This window comes from Gobius niger, assembly GCF_951799975.1.
Source record: "Gobius niger genome assembly, chromosome: 9".
In the NCBI taxonomy this organism is placed as follows: domain Eukaryota; kingdom Metazoa; phylum Chordata; class Actinopteri; order Gobiiformes; family Gobiidae; genus Gobius; species Gobius niger.
In genome coordinates, this window is record NC_136860.1 from 24,035,322 (window position 1) to 24,053,419 (window position 18,098).

General features: G+C 41.2%; 1 protein-coding gene across 1 annotated transcript in view; it reads right to left on the bottom strand.

Annotated features, from left to right (window-relative positions):
• LOC306967592 (uncharacterized protein) overlaps positions 1-17,708 on the bottom strand; it is a gene marked incomplete at its 3' end in the record, with an annotated part of 31,393 nt that extends 13,685 nt beyond the window's left edge. Inside the window, exons 1-3 of the mRNA XM_079562674.1 lie at positions 17,570-17,708; positions 16,824-16,955; positions 16,592-16,735 (exon numbers count right to left, since the gene is read on the bottom strand). Of these exons, the coding sequence (XP_079418800.1) occupies positions 16,592-16,735; positions 16,824-16,955; positions 17,570-17,671 (378 nt within the window). The 5' untranslated portion in view covers positions 17,672-17,708. The remainder of the gene's footprint in view (positions 1-16,591; positions 16,736-16,823; positions 16,956-17,569) is intronic.
• Between the last annotated feature and the right edge of the window lie 390 nt (positions 17,709-18,098).

The following is an 18,098-nucleotide window of genomic DNA, read 5'->3' on the forward strand; positions in this document are numbered from 1 at the left end:
CCCATGTAGCCTTTGTTATTTTTGTTCTCATTTAGTTTTTCACTGTAGTATTCCTTTTTCCTTTTCCTGATGATCCACAGTCATTTATTTTTGTACTTCTTGTATCGGTTTTCTGCTTCTTTTGTTCGAGCTTTTAGAAAACAGCGATAGAGATGGTCCTTCTCTTTACAAGCATTTTTAATCCCTCTTGTGATCCATGGTTTATCTTCCTTTTTTTTGTTGTAATATATGATTTTACAATTTTTGTTATACAACTTTATTACAATTTCTGTGAAAGAATGATATGCTTCGTTGACATCATTTACATAAACTGTATCCCACTTCTGCTTTTGAAGGTCATCATTTAGTGCCTGTAGGGCTTTTAATGATCTATTTCTACTTGCTTTTGTAGTAATATTTTGCTTTATTTTTTGATTGTATCTAAATATTGAGAAAATGGGTAGATGATCACTAATGTCTGTCATCAATATCCCTCTCATAACAATTTTGTCGTTCATATTCGTAAATATATTGTCTATCACAGTGGCACTTTGAGATGTGATTCTGGTTGGTTTTGTTATTAAATGGAATAAGCCCATGCTGTTCATTGAGTTTAAGAATTCAGTTGTTTTCTGTTCATTTACAGTTTCTAAATTGACATTCAAATCTCCACATATTATTTGTTTCTTATCATTTGCCCTCTCAAATATTTCGGTTAGTCTTTCAGTGAAAAATTCCACACAAGACTCCGGTGGTTTATAAATACAACTAACCAATATATTTTTTGTTTTTGTTGCTATTATTTCCACAGTTATTATTTCAATTACATTATGTTCTATCACAGTCATCTCATTAATCTTTTTACATTTCAGATTTGAATTTATGTACAAGGCGACTCCACCTCCTCTCTTGTGCTTTCTGTTTAATGAATATAGGTCATATCCTTCCATTTGAAATTCACTCATTAAGTCATCTTTTAGCCATGTTTCTGTAATAGCAATAATACTGAATTTCTTTCTGAATTCATGTAGATAGTCTTTTATTTTTGGAAATTTATTGTACATGCTTCGACTATTTAAGTGGATAGAGTATCTTCAACGTTTCCCTCATTATTGAAAGTTTCTTCATTATAGTAGTCACAGTCTTGTGTTACATTAATGTATTTTCATCTACTCCTGTATCAATGTCATATATTTTGTCTTCCTGTTCCATGTTTTCTTTTCAAGATCCTTAAACTTCATTTAATTTTTCTGACAATGTGACATTTTTGCATATGGACAAACATGTTATCAATCGTACGGTCTATATCCTGAGTGATCATCTGCATTATGGTTCGAGGGCGTTTTGCGTTTACCTGGGCGGTGCTGATCTTACACATATGTGTCCAAGTCATCCATGCTTCGGACGACTTGCACTGTAGCATCGGTTCCCCCGTTGAATTTGATGAACACTTTGCAGTTTGCAGTCCATGTTGACTGGATTTTCCTTTGCTTCCGCAGGTCTCGTGCCTTTTTGGATAAGTCAGCATTTTTCTTCGTAAGGTGTTCATTTATGTAAACATTTGTTCCCTTTAACTTTCTCCCTTGTTTGAGGAGCGCTTGTTTTTTCTTCCTGTTTGCGAAGCGTATTATGACAGCTGCTTTGTCCCTGATATTCCTCCGTTTAAGAGGGTGACAGGCTTCAATATCAGCGCTGCTGATGGAGATTCCCTTGTTGTTAAAAAAGGCGATCACTTGACTCTCCACCGACTCCGTCTCAGCCTCGGTCAGCTCTCCCCCGTTCGCAGCGGCGTCCGGTGTCACTGCCCTGGCGTAGGAACGGGGCCGTATCTCCATCCCGCTCACGATGACATCGTTTTTACGGGAATACTGCTCGAGGTCGTCCAGGCGACTCTCCAGCGATGTAATCCTCCGAGCCTTCTCTATGTTCTGTCTTTTTAATTCTTTTACTTCAGCCATTAGTTCCATAATGAGCTTCTGTTGAGTTGATATTGTGGCAACTTCAGTAGTAAGCCACTCCAGTGATTTTTGTATTTCTCTCACCTCTTCTGTCGAAGGAACCACTTTGGGTGGCATTTTCCGTGGTCTAGCTGACGGCTGTAGTAGCCAAGGCGTGCAGCTGCACTCTCCTTCGCCACGTTAGCCGCGGCTATCTCTTCCCAAAAAAACAACTCCAGGTGGACAATCCGCTCATAAGTCCTTTGTAGCGACTCACTGTTGGGTAAAGTCCAAGCTGGTTGCACGGTGCAAAATAAGTAGTTGTTTTGATTGTTTTTTTCCTCCGGTTTTCACGCTTGACAGGAGCATTGAGTCCGCACGGTTCTCACCCCGGAAGCGTAGTAACGACGTGCACATATTGATGCAGGCAATTTAATCTAAAATTAAGATGAGCCCATCATGCTGTATCCAAAATAGCTGGCATAAAAATAGGGACTTAATAACTTACTGCTTTTGACAGGAAAACTTTAAGAGCCATGTGCTGTCTGGGCTGTAAGGCTACGCTGAGTGGAGCACCGCCCTAACGCCGGCCTGCCATTGACACAGTGTCATCGGCAAGATCTCCGAGGGTGCGGGTAGACTGCCGCACCTTCCACTCTTGGTGTGTTTAGGGATTATTCTGCCCACACACCAAGAGGTCCCTACGTTGTTTGGGTGCGGGTAGACTGCCGCAGCCTCCACTCTTGGTGTGCTTAGGGATTATTCTGCCCACACACCAAGAGGTCCCTACGTTGTTTGGGTGCGGGTAGACTGCCGCACCCTCCACTCTTGGTGTGCTTAGGGATTATTCTGCCCACACACCAAGAGGTCCCTACGTTGTTTGGGTGCGGGTAGACTGCCGCACCTTCCACTCTTGGTGTGTTTAGGGATTATTCTGCCCACACACCAAGAGGTCCCTACGTTGTTTGGGCCATTGTTTCAGGCGGGACTCGAACTCACGAATCAGCGGTCAGCGTGTCTCCAAGGAGCAGCGCGCTACCGACTGTGCCATACATACCAGACAGTTGAACTTGGACTCCGGGGACTTTTATCTAAGATAAAATGGAACGTGATTTTGAATTTAGAACGTTCGCCAAATGTTTTTGAATGGAAACACAAAATTACGTTTAGGCTAGTTTTGGACGAAGAGAGGACTTTGCCAAGTGTTATTATACCATATTTTAATGGCGAAAATTAGTTAATTTCATTTTCATTTTTTCATTTTATTTATTTATTTCATTCAAAAGTGATGTTCACAATCACAATAAAACCGCCAAGCCAACACAGTATGAATGAAACGGAGCAGAGGAGAAGAACAAGTCTTATAATATCTGCCCCTTTTGTTACTTCACACTTTACACTTCACATTGTTGTGGTATGTCTACATACATATATTTACAGTCTTATGTATATACATATGTATATTTACAGTATTAACAGATGTTTTTATATTCTATATTCAGTTTTTCAATATATAAAATACAGAACCTGTTATGGAAATTATGGAAATCCAACTGTATATTATATATTATTATATGTTTATTATATGCTTTATTGTAATCACATTACGTATGTGTTATGAGCGACTGACAAGTACGCACTGTACCCTGTTTACAGCTAAGAGACAGTGTTTACAGCTAAGGGACACCTGCTCGGACACCTGCTTGGCTGGGGTAGTACATCTTATCTCAAATTGGAGACAGGCTGTCTGTGTCCTTGCTGTGGCGACGTTTGTCTAATACATCTTCGTCAGCGTTTTTGAACGTCTTAGGTCAATCTGAACCATTACACCATTGGGGCATTCCACAATCGTATGATCATTGTTTGTCTTTGTGTATAAATACTGTGAGCTCTGAACTGTGCTTCAGAGCATCTTGTATCTCGGTACTTGATGTGTCTCCATGTGCACATGTCCAATAAATCGGCACGCTTGACTCACGACAACTTCTCTCCGGATTTTATTTACTATGGTCTCGATATTTACCATAAAAACCTTCGTATTCTTGAATGTTTACAAATGGTCAAAAAGAAACAAACCGTCGTATTCATGCTTGTTCAAATCAAATATCCCACATTATTCATGTCCAAGTACTTCATACTTTTTTAACATTGTGGCTTTTATGTGTTTTTTAAACTCCAGGAGAGTTTCTGACTTTTTCACTTCTTTCTGGAGTTTATTCCATAAACTGATTCCTGTCACTGTAACAGTTCGTTCCATTGCTTTAGAGTTGAACCTGGGCTTGTTAAAGATGTCTGTTCCTTTCAGATTATAGTGACTTTCTCTTTTCCCAAACATTTCTTGGATGTTCACAGGCAATATTTTTCTATTTGCTTTATACAAAACCTGGAGGATATTATAGTCGACTATACCCTCAAATTTTAGAAAATTACATTTAATAAAAAGTGGATTCGATGGATCTCTATATCTAACATTATGTATTGTTTTCAGAGCCCGTTTTTGTAGAATGAACAGCGGCTGTATATACGTTTTACAGGTTGAGCCCCAAATTTCCACACAGTAAGTTAAGTATGGTATTATCATTGTGTTGTATAAAGTGAGTAAAGCGGATTGAGTTAGAGAGTATTTGACTTTATGTAACACCACAATGGATTTGGCTATTTTTCCTCTTGTGTAGTTTATATGTGACTTCCACTTGAGGTCTTCATCAATGATGACTCCTAAAAATTTCGTTTCTTGAACCCTTTGAATTTCCATACCTTCAATTTCTATTGATACATCAACTGTCTTTCTTTTGTCATTGAATATTATGAAGTTTGTTTTTTTAACATTAAGAGACACTTTATTTAGATCAAACCAATATTTTATTTTTTTGAGTTCTTCATTGACTCCTTCTGCTATCTCCTGTATATCTTTCCCTGAGTAAAATAATGTTGTATCATCGGCAAATAAAATACTCTGCAGTTTGTCCGATGCTTTTACAAAGTCATTCATGTATAACATGAACAGTAATGGCCCAAGTATCGAGCCTTGGGGAACCCCGCAGTTGATGTCACGCAGGTCTGATGCTGTATCATTTATCTGTACATATTGCTTTCTATTTTCTAAGTAACTTGTGATCCATTTATGAGCGATACCTCTGATTCCATATTTTTCTAATTTCCAAAGTAGTCTTGAGTGATTAATTACATCGAATGCCTTTTGTAAGTCAATGAAAATACCTACACAATAGTTTTTGCTGTTTATTTCTCTTGCTATTTTTTCAGTTAATTCCATTATAGCCGTTGCTGTGGAGTGATTTTTCCTGAATCCATACTGACCATTGATTAGAATATTCTCTGTTTTTATGAATTTGTGCATTCTTGCTGCAAACACTTTTTCTAAAATTTTTGAAAATTGTGGCAATAAAGACACTGGTCTGTAGTTTGAAAAGTCATGCTTGTCTCCGCTTTTGTATATAGGCACAATTTTCGCTTTTTTCATTTTCTCAGGAAAAGTTCCTGTCGTTAAAGACAGATTACAGATATAAGTGAATGGCTCAATAATAGATTCAATTATGTTTTTTATGATCATCATGTCTAAACCTTCACAGTCAGTTGATTTCTTGTTTCCACAGTTTTTTACAACTTTTCTTTTTTCATCTATTTCCACATGGTCAATAAATATACTGTTTACATTATCTATGATTGTATTTTCTGTTTTGTGTATTATTTGGGGTATTTTTTCTGCAATTGTAGATCCTACATTTGCAAAATATTTACAGAACTCGTTTGTCATTTTTTTCTCCTCGGATATTTCAATATTTTCTTTAACAAAGTAATTTGGGTATGCACTTTTGATTTTGTTTCCTACAACACTGTTAATTATACCCCATGTAGCCTTTATGTTATTTTTGTTCTCATTTAGTTTTTCACTGTAGTATTCCTTTTTCCTTTTCCTGATGATCCACAGTCATTTATTTTTGTACTTCTTGTATCGGTTTTCTGCTTCTTTTGTTCGAGCTTTTAGAAAACAGCGATAGAGATGGTCCTTCTCTTTACAAGCATTTTTAATCCCTCTTGTGATCCATGGTTTATCTTCCTTTTTTTTGTTGTAATATATGATTTTACAATTTTTGTTATACAACTTTATTACAATTTCTGTGAAAGAATGATATGCTTCGTTGACATCATTTACATAAACTGTATCCCACTTCTGCTTTTGAAGGTCATCATTTAGTGCCTGTAGGGCTTTTAATGATCTATTTCTACTTGCTTTTGTAGTAATATTTTGCTTTATTTTTTGATTGTATCTAAATACTGAGAAAATGGGTAGATGATCACTAATGTCTGTCATCAATATCCCTCTCATAACAATTTCGTCGTTCATATTCGTAAATATATTGTCTATCACAGTGGCACTTTGAGATGTGATTCTGGTTGGTTTTGTTATTAAATGGAATAAGCCCATGCTGTTCATTGAGTTTAAGAATTCAGTTGTTTTCTGTTCATTTACAGTTTCTAAATTGACATTCAAATCTCCACATATTATTTGTTTCTTATCATTTGCCCTCTCAAATATTTCGGTTAGTCTTTCAGTGAAAAATTCCACACAAGACTCCGGTGGTTTATAAATACAACTAACCAATATATTTTTTGTTTTTGTTGCTATTATTTCCACAGTTATTATTTCAATTACATTATGTTCTATCACAGTCATCTCATTAATCTTTTTACATTTCAGATTTGAATTTATGTACAAGGCGACTCCACCTCCTCTCTTGTGCTTTCTGTTTAATGAATATAGGTCATATCCTTCCATTTGAAATTCACTCATTAAGTCATCTTTTAGCCATGTTTCTGTAATAGCAATAATACTGAATTTCTTTCTGAATTCATGTAGATAGTCTTTTATTTTTGGAAATTTATTGTACATGCTTCGACTATTTAAGTGGATAATGGATAGAGTATCTTCAACGTTTCCCTCATTATTGAAAGTTTCTTCATTATAGTAGTCACAGTCTTGTGTTACATTAAATGTATTTTCATCTACTCCTGTATCAATGTCATATATTTTGTCTTCCTGTTCCATGTTTTCTTTTCGAGATCCTTAAACTTCATTTAATTTTTCTGACAATGTGACATTTTTGCATATGGACAAACATGTTATCAATCGTACGGTCTATATCCTGAGTGATCATCTGCATTATGGTTCGAGGGCGTTTTGCGTTTACCTGGGCGGTGCTGATCTTATACATATGTGTCCAAGTCATCCATGCTTCGGACTACTTGCACTGTAGCATCGGTTCCCCCGTTGAGTTTGATGAACACTTTGCAGTTTGCAGTCCATGTTGACTGGATTTTCCTTTGCTTCCGCAGGTCTCGTGCCTTTTTGGATAAGTCAGCATTTTTCTTCGTAAGGTGTTCATTTATGTAAACATTTGTTCCCTTTAACTTTCTCCCTTGTTTGAGGAGCGCTTGTTTTTTCTTCCTGTTTGCGAAGCGTATTATGACAGCTGCTTTGTCCCTGATGTTCCTCCGTTTAAGAGGGTGACAGGCTTCAATATCAGCGCTGCTGATGGAGATTCCCTTGTTGTTAAAAAAGGCGATCACTTGACTCTCCACCGACTCCGTCTCAGCCTCGGTCAGCTCTCCCCCGTTCGCAGCGGCGTCCGGTGTCACTGCCCTGGCGTAGGAACGGGGCCGTATCTCCATCCCGCTCACGATCACATCGTTTTTACGGGAATACTGCTCGAGGTCGTCCAGGCGACTCTCCAGCGATGTAATCCTCCGAGCCTTCTCTATGTTCTGTCTTTTTAATTCTTTTACTTCAGCCATTAGTTCCATAATGAGCTTCTGTTGAGTTGATATTGTGGCAGCTTCAGTAGTAAGCCACTCCAGTGATTTTTGTATTTCTCTCACCTCTTCTATCGAAGGAACCACTTTGGGCGGCATTTTCCGTGGTCTAGCTGACGGCTGTAGTAGCCAAGGCGTGCAGCTGCGCTCTCCTTCGCCACGTTAGCCGCGGCTATCTCTTCCCAAAAAAACAACTCCAGGTGGACAATCCGCTCATAAGTCCTTTGTAGCGACTCACTGTTGGGTAAAGTCCAAGCTGGTTGCACGGTGCAAAATAAGTAGTTGTTTTGATTGTTTTTTTCCTCCGGTTTTCACGCTTGACAGGAGCATTGAGTCCGCACGGTTCTCACCCCGGAAGCGTAGTAACGACGTGCACATATTGATGCAGGCAATTTAATCTAAAATTAAGATGAGCCCATCATGCTGTATCCAAAATAGCTGGCATAAAAATAGGGACTTAATAACTTACTGCTTTTGACAGGAAAACTTTAAGAGCCATGTGCTGTCTGGGCTGTAAGGCTACGCTGAGTGGAGCACCGCCCTAACGCCGGCCTGCCATTGACACAGTGTCATCGGCAAGATCTCCGAGGGTGCGGGTAGACTGCCGCACCTTCCACTCTTGGTGTGTTTAGGGATTATTCTGCCCACACACCAAGAGGTCCCTACGTTGTTTGGGTGCGGGTAGACTGCCGCAGCCTCCACTCTTGGTGTGCTTAGGGATTATTCTGCCCACACACCAAGAGGTCCCTACGTTGTTTGGGTGCGGGTAGACTGCCGCACCTTCCACTCTTGGTGTGCTTAGGGATTATTCTGCCCACACACCAAGAGGTCCCTACGTTGTTTGGGTGCGGGTAGACTGCCGCAGCCTCCACTCTTGGTGTGCTTAGGGATTATTCTGCCCACACACCAAGAGGTCCCTACGTTGTTTGGGTGCGGGTAGACTGCCGCAGCCTCCACTCTTGGTGTGCTTAGGGATTATTCTGCCCACACACCAAGAGGTCCCTACGTTGTTTGGGCCATTGTTTCAGGCGGGACTCGAACTCACGAATCAGCGGTCAGCGTGTCTCCAAGGAGCAGCGCGCTACCGACTGTGCCATACATACCAGACTGTAAATAACCTCGAAGTATAAATTTGCTTTTATTTTATTTTGGCGTTTGCCATAAGCTACCGTTAATTTCCTGTTTGGTATTCAGGGCTTTTATTTTGAAATAAGTTTTCCCCGCGAACTTCACGCTAGCTTCACAGCAACAAAAGTACGAGAGAAAAGAAAATTCACGACGGAGCGAAAAATGTATTTTTGTATTAGCTACCCCTTTGTAGAGGAACAAGGTATGTTTATAGTAATGCATAACCACATGTTTAAATATTTTTGTTGATTGTCCATTTCATGGAAGTTAGAAGTTAATCTGGATGAAAGATTGTAAGAGTATGGCAATTAGCTTACACGCTGTTTTTATTGTGTGTCCCCAGCTCTTACGGTGAAATTCGAGTTTACTGTCAATAAACTTCAAATCATCAGTAAAGTGTCTTCCATAATGCGGGGGGGTATGCTACAGTAAGAGCTTGCCTCCGGGAAGAGTATGAACTTGTCGCCGCCCGGGAGAAGCAAGAGCCCCGAGCCGAGAGAGCACCGCGCTTCACCCCATGAGCTACAACGAGCTGCCTGCGATCTCAAGGAACGGCACGGCGCGGAGCAGCAAGTTGCAGCAACGATTTAAGGCTACGGTGACAAGCGATTGCTCTGAACATGGCAAATCCAAAAGAACAGATACATGAAAAGGACCAACTTGAGGAGTTGCAATCTGAAATGGATGAAACAGTTGTTGAAGCGGTACCAAGGCGATCAGAACGGCATATTGTGCCTACAGAAAAAATGCTTCAATACCAAAATGATGAACAGTCAAAGAGAGAGAAAAAATTATTAACCATTTATGAACATTGGAAAGGTGCGGTAAGAGTCTACAGAGAAGACTTAAAAAGTGATATATCAGATTCACGGTTAGCCGAAATGGCCGATGATATCGAAAAGACAGTATATGACATGACAAAGGCATACAGTGAACTTAGAGAGCGTAACGCACCGTCTCATGTCATAAGGCGCAAAATGGACTCTTGCGAATCAGTGACAAAAGACATTATGAAAATCATTTCTGAGCGCTTAGCAGCCATAGATGAGTATGATGCAGATAGAGAAAGGCAGCGCCTCCATCAGCTCTTAGCCTATGAACATGCTAAGTCCATATTTGGCACTGTGTCACTGTCAAGTAACCACTCTGAAGCAAGCATCGCTGCCAAAAGAATTGATGCAGCCGCAGAATTGGCTGCAAAAGAAGCTCAGTATAAGATCACAGAAGAGGAAATTAAACAAAGGGAAAAAATAAGAGAAATGGAAGAGCAACACAGGAAGGAATTAGATGCACAAAAGTCTGAATTAGAGCGTCTTCAAGCAGAAAAGGAAAGGCAAGCTGCACGTGCAAAGTTACAGATTTACGACAAGGAATTAAGAGTTGAAATGGACGGTCAGTTAATGGTACATAACAATGGGACCTCTCCTGTCAACCAAAGCTTCGCACAACCAGCACCAGCGCTCTCCACAGACTCATCTCATCCACTCATGCAACAGTATGCATCCTTTCCTGTCAGCAATCCTGTACACCAACCATACTCTCAATTTGTCCCTCCATCGCCTCCTACAGACATTTCCCAGCTGGCTAAAGCTATCCAAGACAGCATAGCTGTAAACAGAATCCCAGTGCCAGTGCCCATCGTGTTCAGCGGAGATCCCATCACCTACATAGAATGGAAGGCTTCCTTCAGCTCACTGGTGGACTGCAAAAGTATAGCTCCTGCTGACAAACTGCACTTGTTAAAAAGGTATATCACTGGTCCAGCGCTTAAATGTCTTGAGGGCACATTTTATCGCAGTGACGAAGAGGCTTACAAAGATGCGTGGAAAAGGCTTGACCAACGCTACGGTCAGCCTTTTGTTGTTCAAAAGGCACTCAGAGACAAACTGTCAAAGTGGCCTAAAATCCACTTCAAGGATGCAGAAGGTTTAAGGACATTTTCGGATTTTCTCATGGCCTGTCTCCAAGCAACACCACACGTAAAGGGCTTGGAGATACTAAGTGACTGTGAGGAGAACCAAAAGTTATTGCAAAAGGTTCCAGAATGGCTTGCATCACGTTGGAATCGTCAGGTCACAGTGGCACTCATGGAAGGTAAAGATTTCCCCTCCTTCAAGGATTTCGCTAAATTTGTAGCACTGGAGGCGGAAATTGCATGCAATCCTGTGACTTCTTCATACGCACTCCATTCATGCTGCTCATCTCTGGAAAAAAGGCACACAAAGGAAAATAAACCAAACAGATCTGCAACACAAGTCTTCACAACACAAGCTTCAGTACATGCTGATAAAGCAAAGTTAAATGACACAAAGTTAAAGGCACCGTGCATGTTCTGCAAAGATGAAAAACATCAGTTGTCAAAATGTTCAAGCTTCTCACAGAAGTCACTCGACGACAAACGGACATTTGTAAAGGACAATAAATTGTGCTACGGGTGCTTAAAGGTGGGTCACAGTGTCAAGGACTGTCGTCATCGCCACACATGTGACACTTGCAAAGGACGTCACCCCACTTGTTTGCACAATGAGAATCACAAGGCAAATGAAAGACCTCAGAGCTCCACAAATGTCACTCCAATCACAGAGAATGATACTACTGCAGCCACAGCTCTGAACGTCACAAAGGTGGGTCAATCAGGTGGTACTTCCATGATTGTTCCTGTGTGGGTTTCCACTGTCCAGAGTCCGTCTAAAGAGCAGTTAGTGTATGCTTTATTAGACACACAAAGTGACAACACATTTGTCAGTGAAGAAGTAACCAACTACTTGCAAGCAGACTCCCATCCAGTGAAGCTAAAACTAACCACAATGCTTGGAGTTCACATGACTGTTAAAAGTCAGAGAGTATCAGGGCTACGTGTGAGAGGTTATAACTCAGATGTTCACATTGACCTACCGCCCTCTTACACAAAGGACTATATCCCATTCAACTATGACAACATACCCACAAATGAAACGGCAAAGCAATGGCGCCATCTGTCAGAGATAGTTGATAAGGTACCTCCTCTCCTGAGCTGTGATGTTGGACTACTCATTGGATTTAACTGTCCCAGAACTCTAGCTCCAAAACAGGTACTACTCGGAAAGGACAGCGAGCCATTTGCAATACAAACGGATCTAGGGTGGAGTATTGTTGGTGGGGCCACAACGGAGTCAAATGCAACTGAAACAAGTCTCTGCCACAGAGTAACGGTAAGGGAACTACCTCCCATAACACCTATGGACGTGATCAATGTGCTTGAGTCAGATTTTAAGGACGCAAAGGCAAGCGACAAAACTGTCTCACAAGAGGATCTCATTTTTCTAGAACAACTCAAGGAAGGAATAAAGAAAAACGAAAAGGGACACTGTGAGATGCCTCTTCCATTCAGACAAAGACCACACTTACCAGACAACAAAAGACTTGCAGAAATCAGACTCGAACACTTAAAGCGAAAGTTCAACAAGGACGAGAAATACAAAAAGGACTATGTTGCATACATGAATGACATAATCGAAAGAGGAGATGTGGAAGAAGTACACACTGAAGGAACACAAGGTGAGCAGTGGTACATCCCCCACCATGGGATTTATCACCCCAAAAAGCCCACAAAACTGCGTGTCGTGTTCGACTGTTCAGCCAAACAGAAGGGAACAAGTCTTAACGATCATCTCCTCCAAGGGCCAGACTTGATAAACAATTTGACAGGCGTTCTCCTAAGATTCAGGCAACATCGCATCGCTTTAATGTGCGATATAGAAAAGATGTTCCATCAGTTTCACGTCGATGAAAGGGACAGGAACTATCTACGTTTCCTCTGGTGGAAAAACGGAGATACAAGCACACAACCTCAAACCTACAGAATGAAGGTACACCTTTTCGGTGCGGCATCGTCTCCAGGCTGTGCAAATTACGGACTGAAGTACTTGGCCAAAGAGCACTTCGACTCACACCCAGCAGGTTCACAGTTTATGGAGAAAGACTTTTATGTCGATGATGGAGTTACGAGCACAAGCACAGCAGAAGGAGCAATACAGTTGGCACAGGAGGCCAGAGAAATCTGCAGCAAAGGTAAACTCCGTCTTCACAAGTTCATTTCTAATAGTCACACTGTTTTGCAAAGCATCCCTCCATCAGAATGTGCTGTGAGCACAAACACAAAGGACTTATCATTCAAAGACATGCCACAAGAAAGGGCACTAGGCATTCAATGGAACATTGAAAAAGACTGCTTCAAATTTGACAATACGCTAAAGGTACAGCCAGCCACACGCAGAGGCATTCTATCCACTGTCGCGTCAATCTACGACCCGCTTGGATTCTTAGCGCCATACGTACTAAAGGGAAAGAGAATCTTGCAAGAAATGTGCCAACAAGGTATTGAGTGGGACGACCCCCTACCAAACACTCTCAAGCCAAGGTGGGAGAGTTGGCAAAGTGACTTTGTGAATCTTGAAAAGCTAAACATACCTCGCTGTTATCTGCCTGCTAGTTTTGGGGAGCCTCAAGAAATAGAGTTACACCACTTTTCAGATGCGAGCTCAAGTGGTTATGGACAATGCAGTTATCTGAGAGCCAAAAACGCAAAAGATGAGATTCACTGCTCTCTGATAATAGCAAAAGCTCGAGTGTCTCCAACGAAACTTGTCACAATCCCCAGACTTGAACTCACGGCAGCTGTCGTTTCCGTCTCAGTCAGTAATATGTTACGTGAAGAACTGTGTTACGATGTGAAAGAAGAATGTTTCTGGACTGACTCAAAGGTGGTACTGGGCTACATAAACAATGACGCACGCCGTTTCCACACCTTTGTAGCCAACAGGGTCCAAAAGATTAAACAAAGTACCAGCCCTCAACAATGGTTTTACGTACCGTCAGAAGTAAACCCAGCGGACAGTGCTTCAAGGGGTCTAACCGTCAATGAGTTAATCAAGTCTAGCTGGTTTACTGGCCCCGCCTTTTTGTGGAAAGATGAACTGCCCACACCACAAAGTGTTGAGCTGGATCTAGCTCTTGGTGATCCTGAAGTCAGAAAAGTGCAGACAATGCTAACTAAAGTCACAGACACTGCAAGTCTTGCTGAACGTCTAAGTAAGTTCTCGTCGTGGTCTAAGGCAACCAAAGCTGTAGCACATCTCATAAGAAGAGCGAAGCACATCAAGTCAAATGCACCTGCTACAGTGAGTGAACAGGAAAATGCTGAACTTGTGATCATTCGTGATGTGCAGAGTCAAACATATGGACAGGAAATAAAACTACTGAACGAAGGAAAGCAGCTCCCACATCACAACAAACTGTTTAAACTGGACATCTTCATGGATACAGATGGTCTCATCAAGGTGGGAGGGAGACTACAACATGCAACAAGTGACACTTTCAAACACCCAATCGTCATCCCAAAGGATCATTATGCAGCCAAGCTCATAATATCTCACTGTCACAACAAGGTAAAACATCAAGGTAAAGGATTCACCATAAATGAAATCAGATCCAAGGGCTACTGGATTCCCGGAATGAGTAAAACAGTTGCTTCATTCATCCGCCAATGTGTGACCTGCCGCAGACTCCGCAAAGCTCCAGAGGGTCAGAGGATGAGCGACCTACCTCCACAACGCTTAGAGCCCTCTCCTCCATTCACACACTGCGGCATGGACTGTTTTGGTCCATTTATGACTACAGAAGGAAGGAAACAACACAAACGGTATGGACTCTTATTTACTTGTTTTTGTTCTCGTGCCATTCACATTGAGTTACTAGAGGACTTGTCCACTGATGCATTTATTAACGCATTAAGGTGTTTCATTTCAATCAGAGGTGCAGTCCGACAAATACAAAGTGACCAGGGAACAAACTTTGTTGGTGCTCGTAATGAGTTTAAGGCAGCCTTAAATGAACTGGACACTGAGCGACTAGCAACTTACCTATCCGAAAGACAATGTGACTTTGTGATGAACGCACCCCACTCCAGTCACGCAGGGGGAGTCTGGGAGCGTCAGATAAAGACTGTCAGAAGTGTACTAAATACCACTCTGTCACTTGTTCATGGTAGACTCAATGATGCTTCACTAAGGACTTTATTTTATGAAGCCATGTCTATAGTCAACAGCAGACCCCTGACTGTAGATAACTTGAACAGCCCCGACAGCTTAGAACCGCTTACGCCCAATCACCTGCTCCACATGAAATCCAATGCACCACTGCCCCCACCTGGCGCTTTTCCAAAGGAGGATCTTTATGGAAAAAGGAGGTGGCGCCGTGTGCAGTTCCTTGCAGAGCAGTTCTGGAGTCGTTGGAGACGGGAATATGTTCACAACATCATTTCAAGGCAAAAATGGCACTCACCAAAAAGGAATCTAAAGGTTGGTGATGTTGTGTTGGACATGGACGAACTGACGCCCAGAGGCGAATGGAGACTTGCAAGAGTTCTAGAGACTGTCAATGGAAAAGATGGACTTGTGCGAAGAGTAAAAATCTCACTCGGAGAAAAGAGACTCAATAACAAAGGTCAACGCTCTAGTAAGCCAACAGTTGTAGAGCGCCCAGTACAAAAACTTGTCTTGTTGTTAGAATGTTCTTAAGGTAACATCTTTATATGGTTACATTGTTAAAATTATTCATTGTTGTTCTTTAAACCCAACACTCATAATTTTGGTGGGAGTGTAAATAACCTCGAAGTATAAATTTGCTTTTATTTTATTTTGGCGTTTGCCATAAGCTACCGTTAATTTCCTGTTTGGTATTCAGGGCTTTTATTTTGAAATAAGTTTTCCCCGCGAACTTCACGCTAGCTTCACAGCAACAAAAGTACGAGAGAAAAGAAAATTCACGACGGAGCGAAAAATGTATTTTTGTATTAGCTACCCCTTTGTAGAGGAACAAGGTATGTTTATAGTAATGCATAACCACATGTTTAAATATTTTTGTTGATTGTCCATTTCATGGAAGTTAGAAGTTAATCTGGATGAAAGATTGTAAGAGTATGGCAATTAGCTTACACGCTGTTTTTATTGTGTGTCCCCAGCTCTTACGGTGAAATTCGAGTTTACTGTCAATAAACTTCAAATCATCAGTAAAGTGTCTTCCATAATGCGGGGGGGTATGCTACACAGACAGTTGAGCTTGGACTCCGGGGACTATTATCTAAGATAAAATGGAACGTGATTTTGAATTTAGAACGTTCGCCAAATGTTTTTGAATGGAAACACAAAATTACGTGTAGGCTAGTTTTGGACGAAGAGAGGACTTTGCCAAGTGTTATTATACCATATTTTAATGGCGAAAAATAGTTAATTTAAAATTAAGATGAGCAGGGGCCTAACCCATCATGCTGTAGGCCAATCCAAAATAGCTAGCATAAAAATAGGGGCAAAACTAAAGTGCAAACCTAAAATGTGTTAGATGGCTAGCCTAGCCGCTAGGCTATTATTTTTTTTATTGCAAAGTCAAACTATTTTTAGACCACCAACCTAACATTGTCCTCACTCAGATTAACTAAACACTGAGCCTACACATTGTTTTTTTTAATAATTGCAATGTTGAAGTGTGGCTTCTAGCTACATATTGGAATTGTGAGAATGAATGAGGGAACAGCATTAAAAATGTCGTTATTGATTGAGAGATAAAGTTGATAGACTGAGACTGTTGGTAAATCTCCCCATTCGCCCAAAAGACAGTGTAACTTATCTTTCTGTTCTCAAGTTGGCTACCTTAACACAATATTTAATTCTTGCACTTACTAAACCAGCAGCGGGGTAGTTCAGAATGGACTCCTTTGAGGTGCTTTCGGTGCTTAGCAATGGCTCCCCCTGGTGGACTCTGCATTGTCCATAATAATTTCCATTATAGGCATTCGATGGACATGTTTTCCAAGTAACCAAACCCTGCAAGCACAGAGCAGCATTCAAGCAAATTAAACATGTATTTTAGACATTGCGTGATCTACATGTTTTGGACTTGGCGCCGTCACACCTGAGAGTACAGCAGCAGTGCCCCTCTCCGGGTGCTGAAGGTTTTAGGGAGAGTAGGCTCTGGTTCCGTGAGCACAGAGCCGCTGGGGGACAGACGCAGCGAGGGCCCATGTGTCTTCCAGATGAAATAATCCTGTGTTTGTTTGAAGCTACAATTAAACATCTACAATTTCAACTGTAAAAACATCATTGATTTCTGATTAGACGGGTCATGATCAATACAAAGGGATTCATTAGTGGCTCAGTGGTTAGAGCAGTGGTTATTGTTTGTGCAGGGATCCAGAGGTGTACAGTTCAGTCCCAGCTCTGACCTGCATGTACACTGGCACTGCAGTAGCGTCAATGGGCAAGACACTTCTCCCACCCACCACATAAATATGGTGAGAAAGAGAGTGATTGGTAGTGCTATAGATTGTCTACCCAGGGAAGCTGCGGTTACAGTAGTAGATTATCACTTTTTACTTTGGAGAATGAAGGAATGATGCAGTAAATTGTAAAGTGCCTTGATAATCTGGGGAAATACACTAAATCTAACTTTTTTATTTATAGCTCAAGTAAGAGTATTGAAGTGAGTAAAAGTAAAATATACTGTGATACTTGATTTAAATGTAACAGAGTATGACCCGCCTTTGTTTGTGTCATGCTGAAAGATATTTCAATTGTCTTTCCCAACTTTCTCTACACTTTAGTTGAGTCAGAGTCAAACAACATGATGTGACAAATACGGACAAGCCCTGTATTTTGTACCTCTGGTGTGAAGCATACATCCAGCCTTCTGTTCTGCTGTCCCTCACATGGGACAAACTGACCACACCCTCGACTCAGCACTGACAGAGGCAAATCCTTCATGTCATTCTCAGAAAGCAGACAGAAAGCGCTCACAACCTGCAACAAAGTGTCCACCACATTATACAGTCACTTACTTGTGATAGATGATTTTGTTAGCCTACCTGACAGGAGCCTTTAAGAGCAGCCGGTGCGTATGTTTGGTCTTAATCCCTGTTGCTAGGCTTGTTAAGGTGGTGCTGTGTCTCTGTCACCGTGGCTGCAGCGCACACTCATACAAACCCACACCATAGGCCGAAACACACAGGAACAACACAATTTTACAACTGCTCTGAACTAGAACGGCACAATGACACCTATATGACAGAAAAATAAAGAAAGGACCCACAGTAATCATAGTACTTTTTTTCCAGAGCCATTATAGCCTCATGTGGTTGGTCTATAATAAAAAGTGTTGCTGGGGGTCCCATGTGCCGACCTTTTGTTAATG